This window comes from Lineus longissimus, chromosome 2 (genome assembly GCF_910592395.1).
Source record: "Lineus longissimus chromosome 2, tnLinLong1.2, whole genome shotgun sequence".
Taxonomy (NCBI): domain Eukaryota; kingdom Metazoa; phylum Nemertea; class Pilidiophora; order Heteronemertea; family Lineidae; genus Lineus; species Lineus longissimus.
Window position 1 is genome coordinate 8,296,953 of NC_088309.1, and position 25,789 is coordinate 8,322,741.

General features: G+C 40.7%; 3 protein-coding genes across 3 annotated transcripts; 2 read left to right on the plus strand and 1 right to left on the minus strand.

Moving 5' to 3' along the window:
- Positions 1 to 705: 705 nt before the first annotated feature.
- On the minus strand, positions 706 to 8,322 carry LOC135482505 (zinc finger and BTB domain-containing protein 17-like). The gene is made up of 4 exons (XM_064762578.1): positions 7,303 to 8,322; positions 6,684 to 6,899; positions 6,239 to 6,305; positions 706 to 5,926 (listed from the first exon to the last, which is right to left on the minus strand). The coding sequence occupies exons 1-4, from the start codon at positions 8,275 to 8,277 to the stop codon at positions 4,188 to 4,190; spliced, it is 2,997 nt and encodes a 998-aa protein (XP_064618648.1). The 5' UTR covers positions 8,278 to 8,322; the 3' UTR covers positions 706 to 4,187.
- Positions 8,323 to 9,036: 714 nt separating this feature from the next.
- LOC135483625 (serine/threonine-protein kinase RIO2-like) lies at positions 9,037 to 13,658 on the plus strand. The gene is made up of 8 exons (XM_064764605.1): positions 9,037 to 9,177; positions 10,203 to 10,347; positions 10,577 to 10,690; positions 11,183 to 11,358; positions 11,573 to 11,661; positions 11,813 to 12,004; positions 12,370 to 12,462; positions 12,644 to 13,658. The coding sequence occupies exons 1-8, from the start codon at positions 9,112 to 9,114 to the stop codon at positions 13,305 to 13,307; spliced, it is 1,539 nt and encodes a 512-aa protein (XP_064620675.1). The 5' UTR covers positions 9,037 to 9,111; the 3' UTR covers positions 13,308 to 13,658.
- Positions 13,659 to 14,326: 668 nt separating this feature from the next.
- Positions 14,327 to 25,643, plus strand: LOC135499324 (uncharacterized). The gene is made up of 20 exons (XM_064790071.1): positions 14,327 to 14,425; positions 14,770 to 14,927; positions 15,172 to 15,250; positions 15,593 to 15,836; positions 16,098 to 16,290; positions 16,627 to 16,756; positions 16,916 to 18,471; positions 18,813 to 18,884; positions 19,121 to 19,285; positions 19,458 to 19,633; positions 19,917 to 20,075; positions 20,478 to 20,631; positions 20,819 to 20,963; positions 21,290 to 21,539; positions 21,743 to 21,876; positions 22,142 to 22,213; positions 22,681 to 22,815; positions 23,044 to 23,157; positions 23,568 to 23,690; positions 23,834 to 25,643. Exons 2-20 carry the CDS (start codon positions 14,796 to 14,798, stop codon positions 24,565 to 24,567), a joined length of 4,767 nt encoding a protein of 1,588 aa, XP_064646141.1. The 5' UTR covers positions 14,327 to 14,425; positions 14,770 to 14,795; the 3' UTR covers positions 24,568 to 25,643.
- Positions 25,644 to 25,789: the final 146 nt, after the last annotated feature.

Here is a 25,789-nt window from a genome sequence, read left to right on the forward strand (position 1 = left end):
TTTTCGAATTTGACTGTAGGTGTCGGGCAGTTGGAGGCTCCACCCTGCCTCTGTTCATGACTGGTTTTTTTCTGGATGAGGATGGTCTTCCTCCATCCATTTTCAGATATGAAAATCCTAGAGGAAATCTTACGCCATCAGAGTAATCTTCGTTATTCAATCCACCTGGGAATTCTTCATTACAAGAACAAAACATTTACAAGGTAAATACAGTCTGCTTGTGACAAACAAACTTCTACATAGCACAATCAATAGTCTATATATTTTAACAATCATCCCTTTAATTTTACTGACCTTTAAAGCTAATTGCAACTTTTAATCATGCACTTTTATACTGTAAATAAAAACAATCTGCTTAATTAGTTAATAACCCAATACTAACTATAGAACGACTCTCCAAATGAAGATATATGGCTCCTCTGATTCGAATAAAGCTCAAACCACAAACTTTGGTAACATCTATTTTTGCAAATTGCATACTTTCTGTAAAATAACTTTAATTTTAATGATTTTTATTCAAGTGGCTTACAAAATTTCTTTCCCCTTTCCAACCCAAAAAATTGTGAGGAAAATAAAATATGCACGATGCTCAAAGTAAAAATAGATTTGACAAGAACATGAAGAAAGCTTCTGATCATAAGGTGTATATTTCTGCATCAGGGTTGCCCCAGCAAGAGTATATATATTCAAACTCCTATACACGTAAAATGAGGATTTGATTTTATCTTTATAGCTTTACAGATCATGCTGATGTTGGTCAACATTACAAAACAAGGTTCCATACTGGTTTATGTGACAAATGGAAGGAGTCTTTAGAGACAAAGAAATTACGCAATCATACAATATGGCGGGCCATCTTCTATCTTATTACATAATACGTGGCCAAGAGAGAACATGGAAAATAAACATCATAAATATGTCTTAAGAATCAACCACCTACACTTAGAACTAAAATATAAATACACTTGCACAAAGCCTCAAAGAAAATTCAATGCCCAAATAGTGCACGACTACAAAATGAAACACAAATTCATCAGTCTTCAGCAAACAACTTGTTTGCTTGATATTTGATAGAAATATGAGAGAAAATGAAATCTAAACTACCAACGGCAAGGTTTTCAATCAGTGCTGCACTCGAATGGAGGAATACAGTTTATTGTTCCTTCTCTACATCACACCAGAATCTTGAATCATTACACAATATGACAACGCAACTCCTGAGAAAATGTAGCCATATAGCTATAGGAATCAAAGAGGTGCAGATAATACCATGTTCTTCTGAGCTTGGAACATTTCAGATGGAAGATGGTTGTCCATTGCCAATATTTCATCACATCGGACCTTAAACGTTACTGATCACAAAACCATGAAAAAATAAGTAATTTTGCAGTGAGAGAAGACACAGCTTATTAGGTATACCTTTCCGAATCTCAAATATCATCATCAAAATGTTATTTCCATACTTAGCCTATATGACTAGGTTGGCGAGGTTTTAAGTGGACGAATGGGCCAGCAGCAGAAAAAATCCTGACGGAAAAATTCCGACTCCAAGTCCAAGGAATACAAGGACATTCCTATCAATGAGGTAGACAAACATTTATCAACAAACTGCTCCCAATGTAATAGACAGGAATATGCAAAGCAGTTTATCTAACAATAATTTGGCGGCTACTCATAGTCGAGGTAGGTTTGACCTGGAAAAACGGCAAGTGAATCTTATTCATAATCATATACTATACAGAGTGCACAATACAGAAGTGCTCAAAAACTATCTCGAATTTGGTAAAAATTGAATTTGACAAAACATTCAAGAACTTGAATCTTATAGTCTATGGAATATGCATAAAGTTCTTTATAATTATAAAGCACTATTTACTGCTGATAGGATATAACGATATAAAATAATATGAAGTTAAAGCTAAGCATATTGCATGTTAAAGCTAACGTCAACTGTGTTCAAGGACAACGACTAACTACATGTGACACTGTTTAACCTTCTCCGGTGCGAGTTCCAAGAATTCACCATTCACCATTCACCACTGTTATTTTTACTTTCTTCCACAACACCATAGTCAAATAAAATAATCTCAAAAGTCTTTTTAAACCAGATTTTTGCATTTGGAAATTCGGGCTAACTACATTGGTACCCCACATGAAAGATGGTTACACAAGGATAAAATTGTACTGGACTATTGGAATACAATTTAGAAAAATCTAGGAGTCTGGTCATCCTGTCCAGAGCCAAGCGTACTATCATATCCAAAGCCTATTCATTTGCATACTGAATCTGGTTCTACAGTTTATACATAACACATGCATTGCAGCACATGATAAATTATCAATATACATAATACAGATTTCATTCAAACATATAGGAGGAACTCTAAATGATGATAACAAACAATAAGAAACATGCTAAATACAATTTGGTCTTGCTTTCAGCAGTATATGAAATCTATACAATTGTAATGTGTAGGGCCTTGGGGGGGGGTCATTCTCGATGACAAGTGGGAGCATCCCTGTACCAGAAAATGTGTGACACACAGGGGTGTTTTGACCCGCATATGACAAATAGACCCAATCTTTCAGTAAGCACCTGATTTTCAGCTGGCGGTTACTCAAACACCAAACTCGGTCATACACTGCTGAAGATACATAAAAATCAGTATACAAATGTATGGGGTTGTGTATACAAAGGTATACCACTACCAGCGATTGGGGGTGGAATGAAAAATATGCCAGAAAAAAGGTGCTATTGTACCTGCTTGAGAGGGCCTATCAAAAACTCTGGCTGCAAGGATGCTCTGCACATGTAATTGAGAGTGCCCAGTTGCACCACCCCTGGATTCATGCCTGTGTTTTTAATATTGCACTGATGTACACCATGTCCATACGATGCATTTCCTGGTGAACAGGCATATAAGAGAAAGCCAATTAGACCCCTCAACAAAAAAATCTCAATAACCATGATCAAGGTTTCAATTATAACAACCTTCAAATAATTCAATAACACTTACATATGAACTCCCTTTCATTTAAATAATTCAAAATGTGTCTTTAAGGCTGAAGTTGTACCAGAAAAAAATGGAACTCATATGGAAACTTCCAAGGCAATAGTAATTGATTTGTTTGTATTCTTATTGACAATGGAAACAATAATCATTTCAAGATCAAATTCTGGTCAAAAATGCCCTTAGCACAATAATACAATATGAAATATATTGCCACTTGCTCATAAATAAATACATTTTAAATACATTTCTTAGCTTAAATGTAATTGTAACAAGAATTTAACAGCGCCAAATCATAATCGGCATAGTTTTACAGAGCACAGAATGGCATTAATTGAAGTGCATTAAAGCACCCCGCAAACAAGGGTATTTTGTCACAGAGACATGCCATAATTATCACCATGTGAAAAAATCTCTCATCTGCAGGTGCTGTCAACAAGATGCGGCCAACTTGCGATAAAGATCACACAAGGAGCAAATGTTTTTTCCGAAGATAAACTATCTTTTTTTACTTATCACAGTGACAATTATTGCAGGTTCCTGCAACAAAAATCTCCATTTAAGGGCACTTTAGACCTTGCACAATGGCACAAATCAGGGTTGCTTAACCATACTCTGCCTATGGTAACTAAATTCTTTGTTTTCAATTCCCTCAACAAATTACACCATGTATACCAGTATCAGCTACGAATGGGACTTGGCCAACGGAAATCATTACAATCAAAGTCAAGTGTCTCCGAACAATGGCTACAGTCGCAACACCCTAAAATCCTACAAAGATTCAAAGACTATAAGAAAAAATTTGAATGAAATTACATGGCAACATAGAAATCTAGACATAATGTGTATATTAAAATTTGGTCTACATATTCTACCTAAAGTGTAGCTTTTAAAGGGGGCAGTTAATGGCATCTGTTAAAATTTACCACTAATGGTAAGTTTAGAGAACAAAGTGGTAACTTCATGTCATCACCCATTACACTTGGTTCGGCATGAGGTCAATTGGAAAAAGCCAGCCCTTCCCCTCGAGTTCTATTTCCGGTGCTCGAGTTCTCAAGTATGTGAACAACGACAGGGCTACATGTAGCTCAGCCAGCTTTCACTCAGTTTACCTTAACCTACTACAATGTACTCGAAACTTTTTTTTAGATAAATTGTATTTGAATGCATACAGGGCTATTTTGCCTCCTCGACTGTCATACCAGTTTCAGCAGCAGGTGGACCAGGGTGCTTCTGGGAGATGTGAATATCAAGATTTTTACGAGTGACCGCCTGGTAAGAACAATGGAGGCATGGAAACACCTTCTGACGCTCATGCATCGACAAATGAACTTTGTGCTGAGTTGCCGTTTTGCTACGGTGCGGACATTTTGGGCAGGCGAAGACTTTCTCTTTTAAATGCTTGTGTTGTATATGGCCGCGAAGAGATGAGGAATACTTGAAGCTTTTGTTGCAGAATTTACAATTGTGACCACCCTCTTCGTGAACGCTGATGTGCTCGCGCAGGGCTTGCTTCGAAGGGAATTTCCGGTCGCAGATCCCACAGTTGATCTTACTCAACTCATCTGGGAGAGGTCGGTCGTGTTTGTAGTACATATGGAACGGCATGTAACGCTTGTTCGCAGTGGTGAAATCACACTCAGAGCATCCATGCATCAACGGGTTTACTTGAACTTTTTTTGGAGTTTGATCCTTCTCTTCCCTGACATTTTTTGGCAGACCCAGCATTTTGAATTTGTTTTCGCAACTCAGAGTATGTTGGCGACACAACTCTATATTTGGGTACCTGGATGCACAATAACAGCAGACATACGCTAACTTCGGCTTGCCACCATGAGACGATATTGTGGTTGCTATACCATCAAGGGGGCCCATTTCCTGACTTGCTGCATCTTGAGAATCGGTTTCTTTTTTCAGAAGCATCGAATCATTCAAGTCCGATTCTTCATTAGTCTCTTTCATACTGTAAATACGATTTTCACCACGCACTGCGTCGTACCGGCCATGCTGAATAAAATCGGCGGCCTTACTGCCATTCATCTCTCCCGTATGTCGCGTTTCTATATGCTTCGCACAAGTTAACTCAGATGGAAATCGCCAACCGCAAATGGAACAGAGGTGCGAGAAAGGACCCTGTTGCTTCTTCTCCAAACTATTCTTTCTTTTCAGGAAAGCAAGAGGCTTCTCATCCTCATCATCATCTGATGCATCTGGGTAACCCGGCTGTGGATTAATCTCATCATGGACGTTCAGCAGTTTACTGATAAAGTCCCCTACATCGGCACCGTCAGTTTTAACCTCATCGGCCTGAATCTGATCAAGAATCGAATCCAAATTTTCATAGTCCTGAGTACCGGTAACACTGTCGTCACCAGTTTCTTCCGATTTTAGTTCCGGTTTGACTTCATCGGATGACCCCTCATCCATGGCCTCACCACAACCGTCACCATCACCATCATTATCATCAGCATCCTCATCAATTACCAAATTATCATCCATGCACTCTCCCTGAGAATCTTCTCCATCCAACTCATCCTGAACCATACTTTTATTATCAAGATTACGTGACTTAGTGTTTAACTTTTCACCCTTATTGTCCCCAACTTTACGGGCTGCGACACGATTAAGTACATGCATACCAGAGGATGCTGTTGTTGTTGTTGTTGTTGCTGCTGCTCCATCCTCCATCATTTTCTGAACAGACACACTGTAACTGCAAGGCACGCGCTTGTTCAGGTTATGCTGCTCGATGAATTTCTCACACAGCATACGAACCTTGGTCATCTTCAGGAGTTTGGCCGTTTGCGCTACATCGTGAACTGTGGTGTCCTCAAGTTTCAACAGGCCGCTGTACATGTAGGTCAGGATACATTTCATGGCATTCTTCTTCACGGGCAGGTGAATAGTGATAACAGCTGAAAAAGACATATATTGTTAATCAGATACAAATTGTGACCAAAGACCGGATTTTTTTGGTGATTTCCTTCAGGGAACGCAGTGAAGCCAGGTTGACAATGATGGTGGGCGACGGTAAAAAAACAACAAACTACTTACTGTTACTTCATCAGCTGAGTACAATGACCATTGGCATAATAGAAAGATGTAGCTAATACTTCGAATCATTGCTGTGTTGCATGGAAAGAGATTCCATGGTGCTTATAATTTCCATTTTGAAGAGATCTTTTAAGGAAAAAACCACAACCAGAATAAGTCTTCTTTATACCAACCATCAGGAAGGGAAGCCAAGAGAGAAGTGAAGTATGGACTACAAGCAGCAACAACCAGTTTATGTGCCTGAAAATTAAATAATACAAACTTCAATCTTCATCAGAGACATAGTCACAACCATAAAAATCATGAAAGACAAAGTCACAACCAAAATAAACCCAGTAAATATCGCAGACAATTCACCTTAAACTTTAATACCTTAAAACTGTCTCTTCTGTCTTATCATCACAATTGCTGAAGATCATCACTGCAAGGAACATAGTCACAACCATACCACAGAGACAAAGGAACAGCCAAAGACAGACTTCCTCCAATTACCTCAAGTGTGTCTTCCTCATTTTTTATCATCACAGTTGTGAATACTTTCTGGTACAGAATCTCTCCAGGGTAGGAGCTCACCAAAGACATAGTCACAACCATAAGAATTACAAAAAGACTACTGACCTCAATTGTCTCCTCCTCAACTTTTATCATTACATCTGTGTACATCTTCTGCTTCCAGAATCTCTCAAGGTCTTTAAATATTCGATCCATGTGACTCACGTCTTTCCACGTAGTAGAGATTGGCTCGCGTTGCTGGGCAGCTTGCTGAGCGGCAATCAGTTTCTCAACGCTCTCAATTGGAAGAACCCCACCAGCTACGCTCTCAATTTTACAAATCTGAAAAATTTTGGAAGGTTATTTTCTGACAAAGTATCACTGCCAGTTGAGTACACTGCAATAACGAGATTGACAAATGGACTGTTTGGACAAGAGATTGACATTTTCATTACTTCAATAAAAAGGGAAAATGATATCCTTTTTTGAAACAGTTTCTCATCTGATAGACTGATGGACGGGAGGTCTGGCATGTCTGGAGCATGTTAAATCTTATTTCTATTCAAGGAAGGTGTCACTGCATGATTATCTTTATGTCTTTAAAAGTTCAATGAAGTTGATGCCAACATCCTCCCTTGCTTACACTGACCTGATCGAACTTTAAAATGTTATGTTTTCACCTGGGAATTGGGGAACCTGGCATGCTGAAACACCAAGATTGTAACTGCCAAAAACTATGTCTTACACTTTGCTCTGGGTTAGTCACAACTCGCTTCTCATGCAGAAGTTGTGCCACTGTCCTGTATCCTCCTGGAGTAAGGATAGTAGTTGCCACATTTCCTCTTACGTCTGTCGGCTGCTGAATCTGGATAGATGTTGTACCCGACTTTTCTGGACTGGTGACCTTTGATGCTCTAGATATCGAAAATGCTGTAGCAGGATTTGGCACATTTAACTGGACATGGGAACCAACTGAGTAGACTGTTCCCGTCTTCGAAGACGATGAGGTTTTATTGCATGTATTGGTATGGGCTATTCCACCAGCTGACAAACCAGTTGTAGAGGTGGCACTGTTCTTGACAGCAGCTGCACTTGATACTCCCATACCTTGCTCAATTTTGATAGTGACGGGCACTAGGCTAGCATTGCTTGTCTCCACAACTGAGGACATTTGGAGGCCTCCATCATCATCCGTCTTTGATATCAACGAATTGGCAATATTCACATCTGTACGGTGTAATAACGAGTTTGGTGACGTACCAAACGGCAGGCCTTTCCTCACTTTAGCTTTCACTGGGCTTACCTGCTGTGGGAGGTCAAGCAGGCCTTCAAGAGGAGAAGTCAGGACCTCTGTTGGAGGCATTCGGAAATATTCATCACTTTTAGAACTAAGCCTCCCCATTTCTGTTTTGAAGTCATTATCAGAGCGCCTCTTTCGTCTTTTGGGGGTAACATTATCCCCCTCTTGCACAAGGTTCAGAGAAAGTGTCGGGGTATACGAAGCACTGTGTGGAATATTGCTTTTTTTTCCTCCCACAAAATGGGCACTGCAGATTCTTGTGTGTGGGGTGGGTAACCAGTCCGATCCCCGGCCGATTGCGTCCAACCAGGCCTGATAACGTTCATGGGACTTTAGGGGAATTGAATAGAACGAAAGTCCAGATTTGTCCTCACGTCGGTTCCCACACCCAGGGACACAGCAGTAGTCTTTATGGCCCATTTTTTTATAATGAAATTGGGAAATATCACAAGCTGTGGGGGTTCACCGCCATCTTGAATTCTCAATCTGCTTTGTTTGGAAGGGTCAATCGCGAGGAGGCGCCACCAGCAGTTGGGGTATTTCGGTACTTTTACTCGTTTCCAGCAATAATCTGCATGTTTGTGCCAATAAATCGTATGTCATGAGAACATTGGTTGGAATGACAAATAAATGCATCGCGTTCACACAAATAAAACATGTTTTCAAGTAATTTTACTTTGCGTCGGCTGCTAAAGTACGAAAATACGGCCAGGAAATCCGCCCCTGCGTGGCCAGCTCCTCACCCAATTAAATTAAATATTAAAAAAATCTAATAAGCAGCTGGAAGCATGATAAACGAATATATTCGATTCTCCGAACATAATTGTGTTGATGAATTTTATCTTATCACCTGACATTAAAGACATTTGCGTTTTGGGCGTTCTGAAATTGGCAATAGGCTATGTTTTGGGCGGGAAATTCGAAATATGTCGTCTGCTCAATCAATGGTGTCAAAATTGATGATATGGTACATGAGAAAATACGCTCCTTACAACGCTTTCAAGTTACTTGGTCCGTTACCTCCCCTAATACCGGAGTCCGGGTTGGCGGAGTGGATCCAGGCTTGAAGGGTCAAGATGCTTTTACAGCGTCATTACAAACATCCCCCCAGATGGCGTACAAGCCAAGGTCACCAGACCTCCGAGCGAGTCCGACATTTCTCGATGTGTGGATCGATGATACAACAAATCGCGTCAAAACGTGCCTGTAGAAAGTGGTCAAATAAACTCGATTTCTGTCAAAATCATTTTCACGATGGGAAAGCTGAATGTAACGTTGTTGAGATATCTCTCCAAAGAAGACTTTAGAGTACTCACAGCTGTAAGCATAATTTTGTTTCCACTAAAATCGTGTCAGAGCCACCAGATTTCCCAAGGATAATGTAAAGGGTGTTCCATAAAAAAACACCGGGCGCGGTGTCATCTTTACTAGCTCAGGGCCGTATTTAGAGGGGGGGCAGGGGGGGCAGCTGCCCCCCCTGTGCAATAAATGTTGAAAAAAAAATTTTCAGACAGTAATAAAAAGATAAACTAATCTTAGCCATAGCTTTACCAGCATGATAGCAGCATATGGATAGCAGATGTTATCAACTCAGGTGCAACCCTTATAATCTGACCAGTCCAGTGCCCTGACCCTGGTCTTCTATGGTTATACACAATGATGCAACATTAGGTAAAGACTAGCTTGTTATTGCTTGTTAACAGTATCCTGCACAATTAAAACTATGAAAATTAACATTTTCTGTCCAAATGTGGTATTTTCGTAAAATACTTCATAAAAGTGGTCCTTTTTTAGAGTAAAAATACTATTGATTCACACTTCCAAATGCCAGGAAAATGCCATTTCAGACCTTTTATTTTCAAATTTTTCTGGGGGATTTGCGGCGCATGCAGGTCGCCTTCGGCGATCTATCCCACTGCCCCCCCTGGACAAAAAAGTTAAATACGGCCCTGTAGCTTCATGATCTTGTAAGAGTGGGAATCTGTTAGGACATGTACTACCAACGGCATCCCACAATCACATTACGTGTTATGTACGTTTAAACTGATCACTTCATCAGTAGGGCACAGTCTGGTATTGGTAATTCATTCTCATTCTGGCTCGCGCTTCTCTTCTCATTATACTGAGTGATACTCTACTGAAAGAAGCCTACCGCCCAAGGCCCAACCCCCACCCCGGCCCCGGGCCTGCCGACTCCCAATGCTTACTCACTGTGAATGGCCAAGCCTAGAAAGAATATTTTTATGGAAGGTCAATCTCCTCAATGCAAGTTATGATCACTAACAACTTGGAACATTTTGGCGCATGGCGGTGATAAAGTTTCGCTAACTTTCATATTGTTTCAGGTTGAGATGGGCATGAAGAATCATGAGTTAGTCCCAGGACCCCTTGTGGCATCTATTGCTGGACTTAAGCATGGAGGCTGCCATAAAGTGTTGAAGGAGCTTGTAAAACACTGTTTGGTGTGTTATGAAAAGGCTGGAAAAAGAGGTGAGATTTGATGAGATTTTAAATATTAATGATCATTATCAGAGATTGACTTGAGCTACCGAGTAGATCTAATTGAAATTTTAAAAAAAAATGAAGTAGAGCCAATTTAGTTTTCAGGGCTACCCCCTTAAAGTCATAGTCTTTGGGCTTAGCAGGAGGGCTTCTCAAATTTATCGACCATATTTTGGCGATGATCACTTTTGAAAACTGTCCTTCTCACCTTTTACAGCCGATGGATATCGTCTCACCAACAGTGGATATGACTATCTTGCCCTCAAGGTGCTGACACAACGAGATGTGGTTGCTGCTGTTGGTAACCAGATTGGTGTTGGCAAGGAATCAGGTACATTTTATGACCTTGCAAAATGTAATCAGGTGCCTTTTAAATCATTGGTGATCCTACCATGTATGATTTTGGAAGGATATATTCAAGTGTTCTTTTATCAAGACTATCTTTAATACAAAATTGGGTAGTGCGCATTAAGGCCAGTAGGTCTGACATATGTGACCCGTCACAGCAAAATCAGGCGCATGTCGCTCTGAGCTTGGCAGGTTGAGACGGACTGTTTGTTCATTTCTCTATTGTCTGCCTTTTGTGAAATACGAGCACACCTATTTCTTCCATTATCTCCTGGTGTCATTTAGGATCATCTTCTGTGCGACATGCGCCTGGTTTTGCTGTGACTGGTCACATATTCCAACTATTGTAAACCAGTAAAGACACTACGGCACTACTGTTTTAGAACCTTTACACCCCTACTTTCTAAAGTGGACTGCTCCATTGCATTTACTGGAAGAAGCTGTGCAGGGAAGTAAAGTACTCTTTGTTTTGCAGATTTGTACATTGTTGCTAATGATGATAATGAACAGTTTGCCCTCAAACTTCATAGACTTGGTCGCACGTCATTCCGCCAGTTGAAAAACAAGCGAGACTACCACCAGCGCAGGAAATCTTGTTCTTGGATCTATTTGTCGCGGTTGTCTGCAATGAAGGAATTTGCTTACATGAAGGTAAACTGGAGTAATATTTTTACCTATCTGTGTGACATTCACTTCTGTAAGAGAGGAGGATTGACAACTTTTATCACATAAAATTATCATTTAGTTCAGAGGTTAAAAAAATCAGCTAGTAATTATTTTACCACTATTAAATATTAAAAATCATGAGGCAACCTTTCATAAAAAAAAATTCAGCCAATGCTTTACAATCTTTGCTGTTTTGCAGGCATTATATGATAATGGTTTCCCTGTACCTAAACCTGTGGAATATAACAGGCATGCAGTGGTCATGGAGTTACTAGGTGGACACCCATTGTAAGTATACACTACCAATGGTGACAACTGTGCTAAATTTGTCAGAATTGTATTAGATGTCAAGGTCATGATCAATCTGTCTCCTCCTTCTCCCTTTACATACTGTTAATCATAACATGCTGTTGAATGATATTGTCCTGTTATACTTCAGGTGCCAGATCCATGAAGTGAAAGACCCTCCTTCACTGTACAGTGAGTTGATGGAACTGATCGTAAAGCTCGCTCGCTGTGGCCTCATTCATGGTGATTTTAACGAGTTCAATCTGATGCTGGATAACAACGACAGGGTGACCATGTTTGATTTCCCTCAAATGGTCTCAATATCACACATCAATGCTGAATGGTAAGTGTCATGGTTTTAAGGGAAGTCAAGTCTCTCTGTCATTGCTCAATAAGTATTTAAAACTTTGGGGGAAACACCTTGACCATTGGAAGATCAAATGAAGACCCAACCAGTCTCCCCCCAGAAAAATCTTAAAATCAAACCATGAAAATATCTTTGAAATTGACAAGGATTCTGAGTGTGGAGTGACATCATTTGAATCCTGGATCTGCCCCTATTGTCCCCCTATGTTGACATCATCAGCTTCATCAGTCTACACATGAATGCATGAGCAAGACTGTAAAATAAGTGGTTTATAAGTTATTCTGGACATTTAAAAACAAATGATGATCTCATAATTCCAATACTTTTCATTTCCGTTTCAGGTATTTCAACCGTGATGTTCAGTGCATCAAGGACTTCTTTGCCAAACGATTCCATTATGAGAGTGAACTATTCCCAAGCTTTTCAGACATCAAGTAAGTATTGCCTGAACTTATCTTCTAACCCATTTCTGCCCCAGAATACAGTCTCCTATGATAGTTTGGACCTTGGCTATTCTTCAAACCATAGGAATTTACACTGTACACAAATAAACCATGCCTTTTATGGAATCTTCTCTCTTGACTTGGCAATTAAATTTGGTTTTTGTTCTTGAAGGAGAGAGTCTACACTTGATAGAGAAGTGGCTGCAAGTGGCTTCACGAAAGAAATTGCAGACGAATTTGACGAGGCTATTGATGACTTTGGTTTGAGACATGGGCCTGATGCTGACGCGGAGGATGAGGAAGAGGAAGCTGGTGGTCATCTGGAGGAGGAGGAAAATGAGGAAGAGGACAATAATGTACCTGAACTTGCACAAATTCCAGATCCATCCAACGAAGGACAAATTCAGACGACAGATGCATGTATTAGTGGACTAAGTGAAATGACTTTGAGAACTGATAGTGATGAAAAGCAAACTTTAGATTCAAAAGATGTGTTGGAAAATTCAAATGGTGAGAACTCTTGTAATTCTGATGATGAAAATGACACTTTTGATCTTGATGATATCAAAATAGACAATAAGGCTTTCCGCCCTTTCCGTGATGAAGAACAGCATACGAATGCCCACTTCCTGAAACAAACATACAGTGTTGGTACGTCTCGGACGAGCGTTCCTCCAGAGGTGATCCGGGCACGGGTCAAAAGCCAGGAAAAGAGAAAGCAAGCGAGACAAACTGCGCAGAGGGCAAGGAAGCATGGTGAGGCGGCTGCTATTACAAAGGAACGGAGAGAAAATCGAGATGATATCAAACAGAGCACAGGACCTGATTGGTTCTGATTCTGAAGTTGTAACTTTGATTAATGGCACTCTTTATCAATTTCTTTAAAATCTCAATTGGGTAGTTGTAATTTTGTATTAAAATGCTGCTCTGACTCGGAGCAAGGACTTTTTGAAGGCAGCATTTTGTCTGTTTTGGGTTGAGTTGTAGCAGTACAGAGGTGCACTTCATATCTTTGGGTGCTGTGTCCCCGATGGGTTTAAAGTATTCTTCTTACACTCAGAAACAGATAGCCATTGAAGAATATGCCTTGGATTGATAAAGATTGCCATTAGTTTAGTCATTATTATAATTGCATGAAAGAATAATTAAGCTTCCCGACTTGAAATAAACTACTCTCACGGTAATACATGTACTAATAGTGTCTTCACAGTTGATTATTTCCCCCAGCTTGCTTCATGCTAGTATTGCATGTGCAGTCATCTACTTTCAGTTATGTCTTACAAAACAAGGCAAATATTTTGTTGCCTCTTTCTTGACTGTCATGATGTTATCAAGAGGTGAGAAGACTACACCACTGCCTCGCCCTGTTCTAGGTCATAAGATTCAGGACAGCACTGCTGTCTCTCACAGAAATGTGACTCAGTCACACTGTGGAAGTTGTCACAATTCGGGAGTTGTCACAATCTGGTTGGAGAAAAACTAACGATATATATTGACGTCATGTGACTACCATATGTTACGAGTTGATAACTTCAACACGATTTTGACACGGGTTACCATACACTCATCAGGATAGATAGAAAAGTAAAGGATGGTGCCTGGTTTGACAACTGGTTTACAGGAGCCACTGTCCCCTGGAAAGGTGTCCTACCCTATTGTTTCATGATACAATAGCTTATAGAGACCGCTGACCTTACAATAGAGGCTATTTCGTTAAGACACCTTCCTTTGGACAGAACTTCAGAAAACTCGCGTCTTAAAAACAGCAGGTTCGTTTCGTTTACGCGTGGGTTATAGTGTTCCACATTTTAGTGACGCCCATAGAAAAGTGCCGCCATTTCGCAAAATTAAATGTCAAAAAGAGGAAAATGACCTAATATTTGTTTATTTGTCGTTGATGATGATAAAGATATCGGTAATTTCATCGAAATTCCGAGTGATCCACATTTAACAAGTGAGTATATCCAAACGAAATTCATGTGCAATGCCCGAATGCGTCACATTGCGATACATAAATACCCACGAATTTTATCCGATAATATGGATGTGCGTGTTGGTCTGAAGATTCGTATTTTGTCCGACAATAGATATTCTTGCCCCTATCTTCTCCTAGCCGGCCAAACTGCAGAATAGCCGGGACCATTGTAGTTCTGTACATTATGTACACTCTGTCCCTCTGTTCATTATGTACATATTCCTATCATTTAGCACAGAGTGTCCGATCCCGGGTACGGTATCCTGCAGTTGCTCCGCTTACCTTATCAGTTATCAAATTTTGTTTTCTCGTCATATTTCCAGCTGATGTGCCAAAACGAAATGTAACAATGTCTTCCAATCTGAGGCAGAGGTTCTGCGTGGCCTTGACTGGCTTCTCGAATGAGGAACGGGAGAGGTTGATAGGCGTGATCAAGAAGTTGGGTGGGATGTACAACTCATGGCAGTCATGTGACCAGCAGGTGTGTACTTTATCATCAGTAGGCCATCATGTATGATGTACAACCAGTACCAGTAGTAGTTTTTCTGTTGTTTTCAGTTATTTCCTACTTACAAGATGCTTACTCAATCAGAATCACTCGTGCATGTTATGAGACAACATTTAAAAAAATCTGCTTCAACAGCTCACAACAGTTTACACAAAATATCTTTTCATGTCAAATGATCTTCCAGCAGTGAAAAATAAATTCTGGTCTAATTTTTCAGGGTTTCACACCAAGCTGCACACATGTTATCTGTTCCAAACCGACTCGCAGTGAAAAGTTTCTTGCGGCTTGTGCCACAGGTAGGTCTTGATCAGTTTTAGTATTAAACAAATCGGATGGTTTTGCAATCAGTTGTGGCCGGGAGGCTAAGTCAGCTAAAAAGTGAAGTCAGCATTTGGGTTTCATCTTTTCCGCCTCGACACCTACACTGTATTTTGACAGCTAAAAACTATTATCAGTGAAATCAAAAATATCTATATTTTTGGTGAAATTCATAAGCACCATAAAAGCTGTGGCTGGTGTTCGCACTTTGCGTCCTTGCCTATTTGAGTCATGTAACATCATGTAAATTACATAAAAGCTGGATCACATCGACCAGACTTTCAAATAGTTCTAACAACTACACGTATCTTTCATTGCAGGCAAATGGATTGTCACATCAAAATGGCTCTTGGATAGTGCCAAAAAGGGAAAATGGCTAAATGAGGATGATTATGAATGGAGTCCAAAGGTTCCCTGTCAACCAAGTCAGCAATTCCAAACGGGTATCTTAGCAGCTCCCAAAAAATGGAGAAAGACGATCGCTAGTTCAGGCGTTGGGCCATTCTCAGATTGGAAGGCTGCTGTTGTTGTGGCGGATGAGAGGAAGAGAGTTGTATATAAGAGGTAAGTGTCAGAGAGAGTTTGTCTTAGACTTAGAGCTCAAAACTGCCAGTCGGACAGTACTATCTACCTTGGTAATTGTTTTACATACGAGTCGGGACAGTTGCTGACTTAAATATATACAAAATGTATTATAACTGCATGACAGAGGACAGTTTGGTTTCATGTCATGACTTAGAGTCAGGCTTGAAAATGGTTAAGGAAAAATTTAGGTCCACTTTGGAACTGTTAAAATCAACGTTAATATTCTCTTCCCATTTTTAGACTATTGAGATATGGTGGATGCAAGGTGATAGAACTAAAAGTTCAAAATCAAAAATTCAATTTGACAGAAGTCGTCAATTCGGAGGTGCTGTACATTTTCTTGGATGAAGGAACTAAAGCCAGTGCCTCTACATTGTTTGAATGTGGTGTGATGTGCCTGCATCCAGAATTCATTGGAGATTTTCTTGTTGCGGTAGGTTGAAATTGTGAGCGGTGTTCATTTGCATCATTGGCATTGCTCAGTTAACAGAATTGATACTGAAGTTGAGGTATTTTCTATCCGTTGTCTCATCAAACACAGCGAGTCTAAAAAAATAATCCATTGTCAAAATGAAACATAGCCTGTTGTTGTAGGATGAAAGATCAAAAGTTGCTAGGGGATTAGAAAATAGAATTCATCTTAACTGTGTGTCAATGTGGATCAAGGATCCAGACATGAGTCTCCCCTCTTTTATGAAAACTACTTGTCTTCAAATTCAAACTTGGTTTATTGGTCTGTTTTATCTTATAATGTATCTTTATTCCTCAGTCACCGTCGCCTGATCCCAGTGACTACACTATTGGTTGTGCCATCACTGGGTCACAGCGTTCGATCGCCTCAACCCAGCAGTCGTCTGCACTAATCAGCTGCAGCCAATCTTCAGCGACGTCAACAACAGGTAAATATGGTCTTCGCATTAAAATGAAGAATTTGCAAGACAGAATGAGATTGAGAAGAGAGCTGAGCTCCCCCACCCTCCAAAGATAAACAGTGTTCTTGTTTTGTCATCATAACAGTTTTGCCATGCTCACTGAGCGTATGATGTTCTCTGTTTCAGATCTTTGTCTGCCTCGCTCAGAGTCACATGTTCAGGAGTTTCAACCAGAGATTATTGAAGTTTCTCGACGCGGAAGCAAACGTATGTGTGTACAGGAGAAACGTGGAGTGGATGAAGTGGATTCCTGTTGCGTGAAAGTGACGAAAAAAAAGCGATCAGGACTAACAATGAGACCTGGCACAAATTCTCAATCATCTAATTCTAGTCTGGACAACTCTGGCTCTCAGTCATCAAGTGAATTTCAAGAGTCCGCAATAACTCGGGGGAAAAGAAAACGCACCAAAGCATCTTCTTCAGTTCATGTATTGAGCAACACAAAATCTGATCCAAAGCAACAGTCATTGCTACTGACCCTGGCCCAGAAGACAACTCTGTCAACACTTATTGGAAAAAGTGTTGTGCCAAATGATTTGTCAGTATCCAATAAACCAAACGATCTGTCCGCATCGGAGAAAATTGTTGAGAAGACATTGTCAGTCATTGGGGCTGGTACGGTGCAGGGCAAGACTGTCCTGAAGAAACTGCGTGAGGGATCTCCGAGGAAAGAATCTGGGAAGTCGGCAACTCTGTCTCAAAGTCGGAAAAGTGTATCATCTGTGGTTGATTCTGAGCTGAGTGAGACACAGGCTTCACCCTTAAAATTGTCAGTGTCGACACGTAGTCGGGTGTCGCAACTTCTACAGAATGTCATAGTTGGCGTTAGTGATGTTCAACATAGTCTTGACACTGCTCCTCGTATTAAAACAGTAAGTACAGGGATAACACCAGGGAGCACTCCTAGTCCTACGAGTACTCCACCTCCGTCAAGGAGTTCTTCACCCTGTACTTTCAACAAAAGGCTTGAGGTCAAGCTTATGCGGCTGGAATCCAAGTCACCCCGGAGGTCTTCGCCGAAGTCTGTTGTTCTATCTGAACCTACGAAAGACAGTAGCAGTGTTGTTAGTAAACCTACAGAAGGCACTAGCACTAGCAGTATTGTTGGAAAACCTCCTGGCAGCAACAGACTTGAGGTCAAGCTTATGCGGCTGGAATCCCAGTCACCCCGGAGGTCTTTGCCGAAGTCTGTTGTTCTATCTGAACCTACGAAAGACAGTAGCAGTGTTGTTAGTAAACCTACAGAAGGCACTAGCACTAGCAGTATTGTTGGAAAACCTCCTGGCAGCAACAGACTTGAGGTCAAGCTTATGCGGCTGGAATCCCAGTCACCCCTGAGGTCTTTGCCGAAGTCTGTTGTTCTATCTGAACCTACGAAAGACAGTAGCAGTGTTGTTAGTAAACCTACAGAAGGCACTAGCACTAGCAGTATTGTTGGAAAATCTCCTGGCAGCAACAGCTGTGGTGTGCCAAAATATACGAACAGTGGTACTGGTGGTGCTGCAAACTCTGGTGGGGACAAGAGTAGCTCTGTTTTGCCAACATCGAGTGCCATAGATCATGAAATCACTGACAAGCTGACCTCTGATGACAGTAGAATTGATCCCAAGATAGGAGCCAAAAGAAAACTGACTGATGATGATACTGTTCTCGGTGCCTTGCAAGTCATCAAGAAGAAAAAGGTGTGTGAAAATATATCCTCAAATTCAGAGAAGAGTCCGTACTGTGTTAGTTGAATTTACTTGAAGATGCAGGCAATACAATTCACCGGTTGAGTGCTTCATGTTGATACTGCCTTTCAATGATCTCTCTGCTCAGTCTCTAGCATCCCTGTTTATAGTTCTCAGGGACTTGAACATCGTAACTGGCCTGTGATAATAGACCTCTTACATGGAAGTATTGCAACCTCTTAGTTCGGAGAACAGCTCTCCGTTATCTCACTCGTCACTGTATCCATTAGATCAACACTGTCTATCTCTGAATGTACTTGGTATTCAATCTTGAGTTGTCTTTCTCGCTGTAGATATCTGAGGTCCATTGGATGCCAACGCAGATATTCTCCCCAAAATCAGCAAAGGAGGACTTGGATGAAAAGGTTGGTTTTGGTTTAATATTAGTGATTAGAAATATTTTGGACACCAGTGCAATCATCAGACATGGTTCTCCGACAAATATGGAGCATTTCAATGGGTTTCTCTCTAGAGAGGAGGTCTTCTGCCATGACGCCAAAAGAGTATGAATTTTAGGCCTAGCTATGAAAAAAGTGCATAGACTGTAGCAGTTAGGAAACTGAGATGAGGTCTTATAAATCCCCATTTTCTTTTTCTTCAGGACTACCTTTCCGTTATGCCCATGAGCAACGCACTCTGCAACATCTTTGAAGCGGCTGTGGAGGAGAACCACTTTCTGTCATCCTTGGACATCATACTGTCGTCGATGTCGACTTCCAAATACCCAACAGCTCGAGTCATATATCATATCATCCAGGGGCTTTTGGTGAGTGTGTATGAATGAGTTTTGACAGGCTTTCCGAGAGTTGGCACACGAATAGAGTTGTTTTTGTCGATTTTTAAACAGGAATCATTCTTTATAAGGATATTTTATTTGGTCTTTAAGTTTCTGTTCTCTTGTAGCAGAAATGAATTGTCTTATCCCTTTTTGCTTGTAGGCAAGTGATGATGCGGCAAGTAGTGAGGAAGCCTTCAGTACTTTGATGAACATCCTGCACATGCACCCTCCATCAAGCAGTGCCATGAGAACCATTTACCTACAGTCTCTTCTGAACCCTGCGATAGCAGAACACCCCAAATGTGCCGAGTGGGATTTTATAAACACTGTCATGGAGTGAGTTGTTTTTAACTTAAAGAGACAGGTTTGGCATAAGATCTGTTAGTCTTGCAGGAAGATCATGACTTCTAGAATCATTGAAAAATCACCTATTTGCAAAGAGTACACTATGCCACTAGAATTGAAAAACTGTTGGCCTACCTGAACTCATTGGGCCATGCCCGAACCCCCTCACAACAGTAAAGAAAATTGTGAACTTGCTGTCAGCCTTGCGCCACATGTGGCGGCCCTCAACTTTGATATGAAAAGCTGTCTAAACTTTCAACCATTCTCATTACAGGAAGTGCCTTGGAAATTCAGAAGAGTTTGTTACTAATTATCGAATGGAAGAAAAAAAAGCACAGCCAGTTGATCCCGTTCTTCTTGAACAGAACTGTCGGTCTGTTCTGAAATTCATCGTGGCTTTCCTTGAACAGGATTATCTATCGTTCTCGCAAAGGTAACTTGGTGTGACAAGTTTTAACTTTTAGTGTTTTGACGCTCTTTTAACAGTGTCTGTTCCTTGCAGCACCTACATGTAACACTCTATTAAGTTTTAGACTGTCATGCAGTAACCTTTCGTCTCATCCATCGACCTCATGAATGTGGACGCTGGTGGAACCTCCCTTCAGGCAACCACCACTGTTTGAAGGACACTCTCCCTACATTTGTATCAAGGGCACTGATTTTGGTCACAAACTGGTCTTATGCATTTTAACTTACCTCTGTAATAAAGACAACTCTCTAGTCTAAAAGGGAAGCATTTGTCTTTCCCAAGGGTGTCCTCATAGAGAGGTTCTACCTTTCTGTACTGTATTGCCTCGCTTGGTTTTGTAACGATTGGGTGCACTTTTGCTTCCAGGGACAATTCCAAGAGACTAAAAAGAACGTTGCTGTTAGGGCAATTACTCTGGCCTGGTGGAGTTAACCTTGGGGTGGTGAACAGATCTGTTCGAGACCTACTGGATTGCTTCACTGCAGCAATCAGCCAATCCATTGGTGATGAAGGATACAAGGTAAGAAATTATCATTCGTCATTAGGTAAAGTTGTAAGAAAGGTTGGATTGCTACCATTCCTTTCTTCTATCCTGGCTTCAACCCAAGTAGTTGAGATAATTTGTTCGACAACAAAATCCTAGAGTACATGTAATCCTAGATGAGTTAACTTTCAAGTTCTCTGTGAATATTTGCATTATTTTTCAGGATGATAGTACAAGCCAGTTACAGAGTCTTGTGTTTCTGGCCTTTGAGTGTATTTGCTTGTCCGAAGGAAGAGGGACTGACACCAGATTCAGTTTTGGACCAAAGACGTCATTATTCCTGCACGAATTGACAAACAGGCTGCTGAGTAAGGCTCTTGTCTAATCTTTTACCACTTCTTCCAGCGTGTTTGTTTTTGATATTTAAAAAAATCCTGGTTCCTTATCTGACCTAAGTGTCATATGCATGCCAGTTCCACAGATGGACAGCTGATCACTCCCAAGGTATAATGCTTGAGTTGTCTTGAGTTGTGGTAAAGGTTAAGTCATTGCAACTTTGCCATCTACCTTTTGTTTCTGCCCCGACAGTGTACCTTACAATTTGCTGAGGTACTACACCAAAAGGGCCTATATCATGACAAAACGTTTTACATCAAACAAAATAATGTAGGGACTGGATGATCTTTGCTTCCAGGTGAATTTGGTGACCAGCCCGAACATTTACTGAAGGCGATCGAAACCATGAAGAGTCCCAAATTGGTAATGAGGGTGAGCCAACTGGCACTGGACACACTCGATGACAGCCTCCTTCCAGAGGATGAAGGAGATGAGCTGACGCTGGAGAAAATAGTGCAGCACTATTTCTACCTATTGCCCAAACTGGTTGGAGTAACTGCCATGACAACTCCGAAGAAGAAGAAGACTTCACCATTATCAAGTGTTGGGCAAGTGTCGATGATGTATATTAAAAGAATCTGCTTCACTGGAGGTGGCATGCTGAAATGGGTCTCCTCTTTGTATATTGAATTGAACTCTGATGAATTTTGCTCGTCGCAACAAAGGTTAAGTTTAAATTCACTCAAAAATTACAACTACTGTTACAGTTTTTTGTAAGCTATAAAACTCTTCCTCTCTTGTTCTCCTACAGAAATTCTCAGCCAACCCCAAGCTCCTCTTTCAACACTCCGCTCAGCCAGGCAAAGAGGTCCTTGTCAAATCACGCCAGCCCAAATGTGTCATCGCTGAAATTTGGCAAAAACATCAACAAGAGGAATCCAAAAGGTAGGTTGATTTGACTTGCAGTTTCATTGCAGTATAAATTCTTGAAATGTTCGTACTCGAGGGCACCACTTTTTTACTCACTGTAGCTTTTAGTAGAAGTACAGGTGTGCACAGTGCACATGTTTGAGGGTTTTTCCAGGTGTTGGACCAGCAACCCATGAACCGTTGTCAGTCAGCTATTGAAGGTTTTTTGGGTTGTTTCGTTGATCAACTTTTATTGGTGCCATTGCTGCATTGTTTTAAGACTTAAAACTCTTTTTTCCAGGTGAAACCCTACTGCATGTGGCATGCATCAAGAACAATGTTGTCAGGGTTCGTGAGCTTCTCACTATACCTGGTGAGCAACTCGCTTCTTGATATATTTTGGGTTAGGTTTAACAAGGGAATGGATCAAGCAGTGCAAGCAACATAAATGTATCTTAGCAAGAACCTTTCATGTGAAAGACTGTTTCTTAAAATTTATCAGATGAGTGTACCGGGACCGACCATGAATCGAACCCGGGACCTCGGAGGTGACAGAAGCTGATGTTTCCATTGTTCCATTCCGCCAGGCCCAGTTCTGCATGTATATAGAATGAGCCACTGTGGTGTTCTGGCTCCGATCCTAGGCCAGCTGTCCCTGTTGGCCTCAAATCCCACTGTCAGTTAAAGACCCTAGTCATGTCTTTCCTTACTCAACCAAGGTGTATAAATGGGTAACGATCAGATATGCACTATCGTTTATGCCAATTATTAGTCAAAACAGGGAATCCACTCTGTGCACACTGTATCTTCATTCCTCATCAGTATTTATGTTTCTTCCAGGTATTGATGTGAATGTCACCGACTTTGCTGGATGGACACCGCTACATGAAGCTTGTAATCATGGTCACGTGGAATGTATCAAGGAGTTGCTGGTATTCAAACCACATAAAACCATTACCAGCTATTTTGGCAAAGGTGGGTGATTTAATCAACCTTCTGCTATGGAGGTAGGGGTACACTGCAACCCTTTAAAACATTTTATTAACGTTTGTTCAGTTCATGACACACAATAGTCCCAAGTAAATATGACATAGATAAGGACGCGGGGCCTGCCTTTAGAGTGAGTTTTACATGATCCAAGGCAACTGACACCTTCAGGTAATGATTATAAAATGTCGAAATGATCCTTTTCCAACTTTGCAGAGAAAACAAATGGTATCGATATGTTGGCTGCAAATGAAGAAGGCATCACTCCCCTCCATGATGCCGTGCTAAATGATCATAAGGAAGCCGTCAGATTACTACTCTGTCATGGAGGTAAGATGGACCATAGCACTGATGTACAAATATGGGGCCAGACATTTTTCCAATTTTCATGACCTCCCCTCCCCCAATGTTCAGCAAATGACCGCCTAAAGTCTTGACCTCCTCCACCTGCAGATGCATACGTACCTTAAATATGGACTTGAGTTCTTAAGCCAAGTTAGTGAAGAGTAGGATGCATTATCTGTACGACTCCATTCAAATGTAGACAATATTACCACTTGGACTGGGAATGATGAATAAATCGATGATAGACCAAAGCAGATTCGTAGTTGATATCTCAGTCAGGACTCTGTTGAAGTAGTAGCAGACCTAACCTGAGAACGATCACCATAATACATGTATCCCTCGTCAATATTTCACAACATGTCAACAGCAAACTTTCACATTTCTTTTCATTTCAGGAGCAAAGCTGCTGAAACCTCGCACTGTCCTTGGCTTCTCTCCTGCTGATCTTGCTGAAACTGATGAGATGCGTGAACTACTGACGACAAAAGATTTCTCTTCATTGGAAAGCCCATGCAAAAGTGAGTTTCCTCAAGTGTTGACTTAGTGACGATTGACTGACCAGAGGGAGGGGGAGGCAAAGCTTACATTGACTACTGCATACGTAGTTCTGTAACTGTTAGCTTGTACCATCCCGTTAATTTTATTCAAATGATTTTTTCAGAGCGTGTATCGCTATCATTCCTATCGTCCCAGTCCCAGGACAGCTTCTCACAGCAGAGTCAGACCAGCAACCTCAGCTTCAACGACAGCAGTTTAGGCCCGTGCGATGAGGCCTATGAAGAGGTCCTCGGTCCTGCTTCATTGCGGAAGGCGTCTACCTCAACTGATTGTTATAAATACGTCCTGTTCGTCTATCATTTGCTACAGTCGTATTTGGAAGTCTATGGCATCTGCGCCATGTTTGATTACGTCCTTGAGGCGGACCCAGATCAGAAACCAGAACATGTGGAACTCTTCGACAACGTGGAAGAAGTTTTCAACGACGATAACAACAACTTACGTGTTTCTGAACATGATTCTGATAAATTAGTCATTAGTAGAACGCGATCAGGGCGCGTGGTTCAAAAGAAAACATTTGGCGATTACGTCACAGATGAGAAAAATCGTCTGGAAAAGAAACCTGACAAACTTATTGACTTTACAGTGAAGGATCTAGTAGAAACTGTGCCTGAAACAGCACAGAAAACACACTCTGGTCAAGGTGGCCAAAGTCTCAAAACTGATCGAAGAGAATTGGGAACTTGTCAGAAGGACCTTGCCATCTATGTTGATCTTGATAGTCACATTAAACAATTCAAACATCACCTTGCTACGATTTCTAACCAAACGATCGATGATGTTTGCAAAATGGTTCTGATTCAGATGAGTCTATTCGGGCACGATTACTTGGACTAAGTCGGGTGACGAGAACTGTCAAGAAAACTTGAATCCAGCAAACTCAATGGGTGATATGAATAAAGACTAGTAAATGCTTTTACTTCAGTTTTGTATAGAAAGGCCTAGTGTAAATGTACATGGAGATTTAGATAAAAGCATTTGCTAGTTTTTATTCATATCACCCAATGAGTCTTTCTGGAGTTCATGTTGTTTGTCATTTAGATGCATTTAAATTTTATCTCTATGATCATGGTCAAGCTGTAAATTGTTTGACATATATAAAAACTTTGTACATGTACATGTCATTTACTAATGTCAAGCACTGCCCATAGCAGTACCGTTTCAGGCCCCTACCAGTCTTGATTCGATTGTTATGAACTTTTTTTAGTCATAGACCTAATCACAGCCAAGAACTTCCTACATAAAAATGTGAAGTTTATAGGTCTTCCTTACAATAAATTTCACAAATTTGGTGTGTTGTGAAAAAGATGAGTCCTTCATGCATTTGATTACGACTACTGCCAACTGCCTGGTCATGTATTTTGTTAAAATTTCTCAGATTTCTATTGATTGTTATTCATATATGTAACCATGTTAACTGCCACTCTTTAGGTGCAATCTCGCGGTTTTGTGAAGTATAAAAACAAATGGAGCCTTTAAACTGCCTTCATATACATGTAGTACATGTATGTCTTTTATTAATGTGCCTTTATAAAATAAAATAGTTCAGTAACAGCATAATTGTAAGGTACTTGTATTACATGAAGAAAGTGTCCACCGACAAAGTTATTTGTAATGCAGCCCAGTATACATGAAACCCTATTGTGGGTGGACATTTTCCTGGCTGATTGGAATTGCTCATTCTAAATAACAACCAAGATGTTCAATGGACCTTCTTTCCTGTGACAAAACACTCATTTTGTAATTGTAATGAATATGTTTTTTGTACCAAGTGATTTTATTGTTTCATTAAACTAATGATTTCAAACTGCTCAAATCAAATTAGTGTTGTCTTAATCTTTATGCTACTTGCAGAAAGTATTCCCACATCTAATGGCAAAGTAGCAGTGGAATCTATCTTCAGTTGCCTCACGAAATCTACTGTAAGATTGCAGAACCATTTTGTTATTGACCGTTTGATGCCCTGCAGCTGCATCACATTACTGAGCATTCAAATCGAGAGGATAGAAGAGGATAGAACTTCCTTTTACTCTCCAGCAAGATACATGTTTTGGTCTTG